Source organism: Oncorhynchus mykiss, chromosome 3 (assembly GCF_057628025.1).
Source record: "Oncorhynchus mykiss isolate SJ-2025 chromosome 3, ASM5762802v1, whole genome shotgun sequence".
Lineage (NCBI taxonomy): Eukaryota > Metazoa > Chordata > Actinopteri > Salmoniformes > Salmonidae > Oncorhynchus > Oncorhynchus mykiss.
In genome coordinates this window covers 24,717,470-24,726,063 of record NC_143024.1, presented here as the reverse complement: position 1 = coordinate 24,726,063, position 8,594 = coordinate 24,717,470, and the positions used below count along the sequence as shown (strand labels likewise).

General features: G+C 44.3%; 1 protein-coding gene and 1 pseudogene across 1 annotated transcript; one reads left to right on the top strand and one right to left on the bottom strand.

Moving 5' to 3' along the window:
* Nucleotides 1-486: 486 nt before the first annotated feature.
* On the top strand, nt 487-1,704 carry LOC110503661 (trypsin-2-like; annotated as a pseudogene).
* Nucleotides 1,705-2,987: 1,283 nt separating this feature from the next.
* Nucleotides 2,988-4,840, bottom strand: LOC110503652 (trypsin-2). Its single transcript, XM_036969635.2, has 6 exons — nt 4,723-4,840; nt 4,394-4,544; nt 3,979-4,229; nt 3,628-3,764; nt 3,340-3,441; nt 2,988-3,153 (listed from the first exon to the last, which is right to left on the bottom strand). Exons 1-6 carry the CDS (start codon nt 4,796-4,798, stop codon nt 3,106-3,108), a joined length of 765 nt encoding a protein of 254 aa, XP_036825530.1. The 5' UTR covers nt 4,799-4,840; the 3' UTR covers nt 2,988-3,105.
* Nucleotides 4,841-8,594: the final 3,754 nt, after the last annotated feature.

Below are 8,594 nucleotides of genomic sequence, written 5' to 3'. Positions count from 1 at the left end.
TTCTTGGCCACCTATGAGAGTGAATGTCATTCCCATTCATCATCTTAAGTCATCTTAAGTCATCAATCATCATCGTAAGCTAATTTAAATGTTCCCTGAATATTTATACACATTACATATTTTATGTAAATATAGTAACATTATTATTTATATATTATAGCAAAGTTGGCAAAGTAATAGCAAAGTAATTATCCCAACATTGGGATATGCATAGGCACTTGAGGAACTCACACTCTTGTCTAAGCCTCATTAACACTCCAAAAGTATCAGTGCTCAACCTTAAGATGTGATGACAATACGATAGAACAGATTAACCGGAATGACATACTCTCACAGGTAGCCAAAAATAACTATCTAAAAGCCACAACCCTACTAAGTCTTCAAAGAAAACAACCCAACTAAGTGACCCAACTGGCTGGGTCATTCCTACCTTCTATCTACTGTATATTATATCATGCAATTTCCTTCACTTCACCCCAGGTACAGAACACCTTCGAGTTATGAAAGACTTACTTTCCCACCCCTTTCCCTCTCTCTTTCTCCCGTCTCTCTCTTCCTCTTATACCCAAAGCCACGTGAAGGTGCATCTGGGCGAGCACAACATTGCCAGGACTGAGGGTAATGAGCAGTTCATCTCTTCTTTCCGCATTATCCCCCACCCCAAGATCGTACAGATCATACAACATCAACAATGACATCATGCTGATCAAGCTGAGCAAACCCACCACCCTCAACACCTACGTGCAGCCTGTTGCTATGCCCACCAGCTGTGCCCCCGCTGGCACCATGTGTACCGTCTCTGGATGGGGCAACACCATGAGCTCCAGTGAGTACAGCACCAGCGTCAATTTTTTCTATCTATTTTGGGGCTATTTTATCAAATACACTTGGTCAGGTAACCATTGCCTTTGTTAAAATGTAAATGATCCATAATTGAAATGTTCTGCCTTTCATTCCCCGTTCTTTCTTTCTATCCATTATTTTATTTTTCATCCATCCTTACAGCCGCCGATAGCAACAAGCTGCAGTGCCTGAACCTCCCCATCCTGTCTTTCAATGACTGTAACAACTCCTACTCTTGCATGATAACTAGCGCTGTGTTCTGTGCTGGATACATGGAGGGAGGCAAGGACTATTGCCAGGTACTGATCAGCACTGACCTGTAGATACTACTACTGCTCTACTACTGCCTCTGACCAGCTTATCAAAACCATTAGGACCAAAAATACAGTAAAGTAAATCTCTCATTGTCTCTCTCTCAGGGGGACTCTTGTGGCCCCATGGTGTGTAACAGTGAGCTGCATGGTGTTGTGTCCTGGGGTTATGGTTGAGCCGAGTCCGGTAACCCTGGTGTCTATGCCAAGGTAAGAATATAGGCTTCTGCTGCTAAGTTTGTGGGACAAAGCATCAAGTAGTTTGTGTGACAACATTCCTTTATATTAGACCACTGGTTCATCCATGTCACAACTACATGTTTCTTACTTCAATAATACCAACTTTATCCCTGGTCTACAGTGACTTGGCCCTGTGTCCACTGATGTCTCCCTTCTCCTTCTCTTCCTCTAGGTGTGCATCTTCAACGACTGGCTGACCAGCAACATGGCCAACTAATAAATCTGATCCTGGTTTCGGTCCACCAGCACGGTCCCACAGCTCTACAACATCATCTGCAGTTCAACATTCACTGGAGATGAAAATCGAATGATGAAAATAAAGCATTTTAAATGATTTCAGTCTACTGAGACTGTTTGAACTTGTTTTAACAGGTCGGAGGAATTGGCCTGGGGAAATGTAGCGACTCTCAAATGTATAGACAGATCTATGGATGCAAGGAATGACATTCAATGAGGCCAAAATAACCATGTTTTGAAGCTAAACTGTGTTTGTTAACAATTACACTGTTTACAAACAATAGAGTAAAAAAGTGTATATTTTGTGTTCTGATTGGGTAAGACAGTTGAACTAAGCTCATGATTAGGTATTTCTCTATAGTATAATACCATAAGCCACAAACTTTTAGCGGGGTCTGGTCACACAATTTTGCATAGATTTGTATTATTTTTGGCTCCTAAGTGCTTCGTCCATAGACATGCCACAGGCCACTTTATACTCGTCTATGTTTTATATTTCTTTACGTTTTGACGTTTTTTTGTGTTTTTGGAATGTTTGTAACCATGGGAAACCGTGATGTCACAATGTACACCAGAATCTCAATTGAGATTCTCCCAATGTATAGAATGCCGCCTCTGTCTGGTCTTAACTTTCATTATAGTTGACATTCCAGCCTTCGAACCCCCTGAAAAGAGCCTTACACTATTGAACACATACACAACAGTATGTTTTCAATAGCATACTGTAGCAGAAATATAAATGTGTATTCACTGAATATAGTTCATTTTGATTTATCGGAGCATTGGGGAAAATACATAGTCGTAACACTGTTTATGCACCAAGTGATCACTTCTCTCTGACATTTACGCAAGCAGAGACCCATAAAACTAATGTTGCCGCTTGTGGATTTATGAAAAATATGAACATGTCTATGACGTTTCCAATAGAAAGATATTTGTAGTGACAAATAATTCCTCTTAACGGTTTACAAGGTTAAAGGGATAGTTCACCGAAATTAAGAATGAACATAATCCTAATGATTTGTAGAGAGAGTAGTCTGTGCAGTCAGAGAATCTGTATTCTGTGGAGCCAGAGAATCAGCAACCCAAGTTGTGTTTGATATATTCCCACATATTTGATAGCCAAACTGGTAGACCCCCCCCCCCCCCCCCCCCCGTTGGAATTACAGATTTATAAGCACACAAATTTAGACATTCCACTTGCAAACAACACTCCTTTGATGACATACAGAACAAAATATTGCACTACTACATTCATGAAAATGTGCTCTATGCTAAATGCATGTAAGAAGTACCTTCTATGGTATATTCATTTATATAGTTCACCTTGGGAAATAGACTCAGTAACTCAAATTATTTTAAATGATTTATTAGTCATTAGTGTTTAATCTCCAGCACATAAGATGGATGTTGAACTACAAACGATGCTGTAAAGTTGTAGGACCGTGCTGGAGGACCGAAGCTAGGATCAAACTTAGTAGGTGAGCATGGTGCTGGTCAGCCAGTCGTTGAAGATGCATACCTGGAGGAAGAGAAGGAGAAGGGAGACATTAGTGGACACACTCAATGGGAGGCAACATGAGAACCATCAATCTATGTTTTATAGACTCAATGTCTTTTTTTTTCAGGAAAACAAGGGATGTCACAGTGATGTATGAATGTTGATGTTTTCCTCAAACACGACTGGAAAACAGTTTTTCTGTCTTACCTTGGCGTAGACACCGGGGTTACCGGGCTCGGCACAGCCATAACCCCAGGACACAACACCCTGCAGCTCACCGTTGCACACCACTGGGCCACCGGAGTCACCCTGAGAGAGAGAGTGAGAGCGAGAGAGAAAGATTGAGAGATCAAGAGAGAGAAGAAGGGAGAGAGAGAGAAAGAAGGGAGACAAGTGATATGAAATGGTTATTTCATTATCAATTTCTAATCAATTGAAAAAGTTCATATAAAGTCATCATTGGTAACACTGAACTGAGGTCAGAGTGGTAAGTACCTGGCAAGAGTCCTTGCCTCCCTCCAGGTATCCAGCACAGAACATGGCGTTGGTGATCATGCCAGGGTAGGAGTTGTCACAGTCGCTGTAGGACAGGATGGGGATGTTCAGGCACTGCAACTTGTTGCTGTCAGCAGCTGTAAGGAGGGGGGGGGGGGGGGGGTGGAGGGAGGAATGGAGAGAGGAAAGAGGAAGGTAGAAGAAGGTGGAGAAGGAGGAGAGTTATTGTTAGATATAATGAAGTAGTGTTTTTAATAGTAGGTCTATATTTTCTATGCCTGTAAACACACTCAGTCACCATGAAGATGATCAACTGGCACATGTAACCTTTGACCCAGGTGCTGTACTCACTGGAGCTCATGGTGTTGCCCCATCCAGAGACGGTACACATGGTGCCAGCGGGGGCACAGCTGCTGGGCAGAGCAACAGGCTGCACGTAGGTGTTGAGGGTGGCGGGCTTGCTCAGCTTGATCAGCATGATGTCATTGTCGATGTTGTAGGAGCTGTAGTTGGGGTGACGGATCACGCGGGATGAAGAGATGAACTGCTCGCTACCCTCAGTCACCTGGATGTTGTGCTCGCCCAGACGCACCTCCACACGGCTGAAAGAGAGAGAAGTCCATTTTTACGTTTTTTACTTTCACAGTTCATGTGAATGTGGAGTTCACCTGTGTCCTTTAGTTTTAGAAAGGTTATTTTTAACAAATTCTTGCAAGGTGTTATTGACTCAACATGTTGCTAGTAGTTCACATGGTAGGTTACTTACGACTTGTAGCAGTGAGCTGCAGACACAACCCAGTTCTCATTGACCAAGGAGCCACCACAGAAGTGGTACCCAGAGTTCAGAGACACCTGGTGGGGCTGGGAGTAGGCCTTGCACTCATACCCTCCAACGATCTTGTCGTCCTCCGTGGCAACTGTAAACAGAGAGCAGGCACATTCCTAGCTATATTACCTCAGCTTTTGGGATGGAAAAGCAAAGAACAGTGATAAAACAATAAGAACATATTTCTTAATAACGTCAAAGAAACAAATGTGTGATGTTAGTGTCATTACAGAGTCCTGTTCTTTTTCTATGATCATTACTATACTCACAAGCGGCTCCAATGAGCAGAACAAAGACCAGAGAAATCATGGTTGCTGTATGATCCTGTCGATGAAAGGGGTTCATCTGCACCCCTGGTTTATATGCAGAATTGGGTGTGCCGCCCCGTTTACTGGAACTGTTTGATTGGTCAAGAGAAAGCCAATCAGAGACAAAATGTGCCCTGCCAAGGTCAGCATTATGACACAGCAGTTTCCGTCAAGGATTGGTATGAAGTTGACCCTAAAAGCAGCAAAAAGCTAAATATATGTTGTCATTAGTCCCAGTACTTTTAAAGTGCAGGTTCTTGACGTCTGGATTTGATTTAATTTCTTACAGAAGACAGTGATACATGTACAGTACACCACAACTGCCAGTTTGAGATTAACAGTATTCTATGTAGTTCAGACTGTATGTTGACCTCAACATGACTGCAACGCAGCTGTGTGGTTCTCACGTTGGTGTTCTCTTGGAGAAGTTGACAAACACAGGTTTGCTGCTCACAAGGACAATTTTAGCTTTGTCAAAAAGTAAACTGTGTTTAAGGGTTTTTGTTGAAAAGTCATACAAGGCTGTCTTAAAAATAGACTCTGTATACCTTAGGGTCATGAGTTCATTACATAAGTTATACTGTATGCAGTTAATATACAGTAAAACACTCAAAGTAAGCACACACTTGGGTAGAGCAATTTATTATGTTAGGTATTGTCATGGATCCCCCCAGTATTGCTAATCATTCCGTTCACCAGCCCTGGAGGTCTACGTCACCATCATTAAACAACGTGACAGAATAATCAACCCATCTAATGGAGACAGCAGGAAAGGCCGAGCTGGCGACCATCGTGGGGACAGACTAGAATCACGAAAACTGTCTCTCCAGACTCGGCAGCGCGATGGACAGCTTAGTGGCAACCATCCTGCATTTGGAGGGGAATGTGCAGTCCCTCCAGTCCCCAGCACCGGTTCCGGCATCAGCCCCCACACCACCACTACCTGTCTCCATCCCATCTGAGCCGGTCCTTGGAATACCCCTGTCCCTCCCGGAGCGCTTTGACGGCGCCCCAGCGAGATGCAAGGGGTTCATTCTACAATGTACCTCGCTTGCTATACCGAGGCTGTCTCCGGGAGAGACAGGGTTGCCACCGCCATCTCGGCACTGACCGGACGGGGACTGGGGTACCGCTGTCTGGGAAATAGGTGGACCCGAGGTCGAGTCCTACGAGCTCTTCATCCTCCTCTTCCACTCTGTGTTTGAGAGGGGGTGAATGCCTACTCCAACTACGCCAGGGATCTAGGACCGCCTCGGAGTTTGGCATGGAGTTCCAGACCGTCGCAGCCTCCACCAGATAGAATGAGTCGGCTCTGGTCAACATTTTCCACAGCGGACTGCGATAGGAGGTACAGGTTAGCCTGCCGTGATGACAACCTGTCACTCGACCAGTTCATCAGCATGACGATCCGGTTGGACAACCTCCTGCGGTCCCGACGAAGAAACTGCACGGAATCCAGAGCTCATGGCTACACCCGCTCTGTGGCCAGAGCCAATGGAGGTGAGTTTTGCACATTTGCCCGAGGCAGAGCATAGAAGAAGGAGGAATCTGGGCCTCAACACCACTACGGTGGAAAGTCCGGACCACGCCCCGCAAGTGGATTTCCAGAGGAACACCAGGATCTGCACTGGGTTTTCTCTAAGACCCAGGCTACACGCCTGCCTCCTCATCACCCCTGGGGACTGTGCCATTTACCTGCTGTCTGATGCAGAACTCTCGAGAGGACACGTCTATCCCCTCTCCTTTGCGGAGACCGAGGCCTGGAGACCTACGTACAGGAGAGCCTCCAGCAGGGTTTTATCTGCCCCTCTGCGTTACCAGCATCCTCAAGCTTCTTTTTTGTTAAGACGAAAGATGGGGGACTGCGCCCCTGCATTGATTATCTAACACTTAATAAAGCCACCATTAAGTTCAGCTATCCTTTACCCATCCCAACTATCATCACACAAATGCACGGGTGCAGTACTTCACGAAACTGGACTTGAGGAGCGCTTACAATCTGGTGGGCATTACGGCCTTTTCCACAACCACGGGGCATTACGAGTATCACGTGATGCCCTTTGGCCTATATAACGCTCCTTCAGTCTTCCAGGCCTTTATTAATGAAGTGTTTTGGGACATGCTGGGACGGGGCACAGTGGTTTATATAGACAACATTTTGGTCTATTCTGCTGACCGTGCCAAGCATGTCTCGTTGGTCAGGTCTGTGCTGGGAAGACTGTGGGAGCATAATCTATATGTTTGTTTGTCCAGCGGTCCGTGTCCTTTTTGGGCTACCTCATATCCCCGGAGGGAGTGGAGATGGAGGAGCAACGCCTCAGCGCAGTCAGGTCATGGTCCATCCCGAACTGAAAGCAGTCCAGCAATTCCTGGGGTTCACCAACTATTTCTCAAGGTTACTGTACATGGTATTATGGTTTACATGCCGTGTTAGTGTGCACTTGTTATTACGGGTCTCGTCCCGTGTATTTATTAGAGGTTTACACCTCGCTCTTTTGTATGGGTTTACATCCCTGTGTTCCATATGTACGTGTTTGTTTTGGGCTTCGTCCCTGTCATTTTCATGACGTACTCCATTTTGGTAAGAGAAATTTAAAAAACTATTTTTGTATTCCTGTGACTGTCTCACATCATTATACAACATGACAGGCATGAATATACCTTGACAGTGGATTAGGGTCTACACCCTGTCTCAACCCTAAACCTAGCTTCAAGTCCAAGTCTCTGCTCAACCCGACCCTGAACCCTAACCCTAGTTTCAACCCTAACCCTAACCCGAGCTTCTCTTCCACATCCCTGCTCAACTCTAACCCTCAACCCTAACTAACCCTAGCTTCATGTCAACATCCTGGCTCAACCTTAACCCTAGCTGCATGTCCACATCCCTGCTCAACCCAAACCCTAACCCTCAACTCTAACCCTAACCCTAGCTTCATGTTCCACATCCCAAGTCAACCCTAACCTCAGACCTAACCCTAACCCTAGCTTCATGTCCACATTCCAGCTCAACCCTAACCTCAAACCGAACCCTAGCTTCCAGATCACGACTCAAACCTAACCTTAACCCTAACATCAAGTCCACATCCCAGCTCAACCCTAACCCTAATGTTTACCAACCTCAATTCGATATACTGTTGTTGAGTGGAGATACTGAGTTAAGTAAGAATAATACAAGAATAATATGTTTATCCATCTCTCAAAATACCAAGTTTACCCAACGGAAAATAATTAAATAAGTAAATCAGTTTATCCAACTCATTATAAACATTTAACATACTCATAATAACTCATTTTGGCTCAACCGTAACCCTAGCCTCAACACCAACCCTAAAACGAACAGTAAACCCAGCTTTATGTTCAACCCAGGCAACACCCACCAAATGGGAGCAAACATGCCTCAAAGGTTGTTGAAAAATGATGGGCACCGTTTTGGGGAAACGTGGTTCAGTACAAACAGACAAAAAACATATCAACCGTTGAAGCGAACTGAACTCTCTTCTAACCCTAGGATTTGGTCAGATTCATAATTTTGTTACCATGTTACCATGTACCGGTAGCCAAAATGATTTTGGATCATTACAGCATAACAGTATGTATTCAATAGCATACTGTAGAAGCAATATAGAACTGCTGTATACAGATGACTCACCCAATTTCGAGTACATTTAGATTTAATAGAGCAATGTGAAAAAAGCATAGCAGTTGTAACAGTAAGTCTTATAACATATCACTTCTCTCTGAAATATACTCAAGCATATAACAACATAGCTAATGTGGGTACTTACTGTGCCTAGAAAAAGTATTTGCCCCCTTTCAAATTTTCTCTATTTTTG

Excerpts from the sequence above, each read along its gene's own strand:
- LOC110503652 (XM_036969635.2), bottom strand. The coding sequence starts at position 4,798 with ATGAACCCCTTTCATCGACAGGATCATACAGCAACCATGATTTCTCTG. Across the intron at positions 4,545-4,722 it reads TCTGCTCATTGGAGCCGCTT|TTGCCACGGAGGACGACAAG; the intron begins GTGAGTATAGTA and ends CTCTGTTTACAG. Across the intron at positions 4,230-4,393 it reads GCAGCTCACTGCTACAAGTC|CCGTGTGGAGGTGCGTCTGG; the intron begins GTAAGTAACCTA and ends TCTCTCTTTCAG.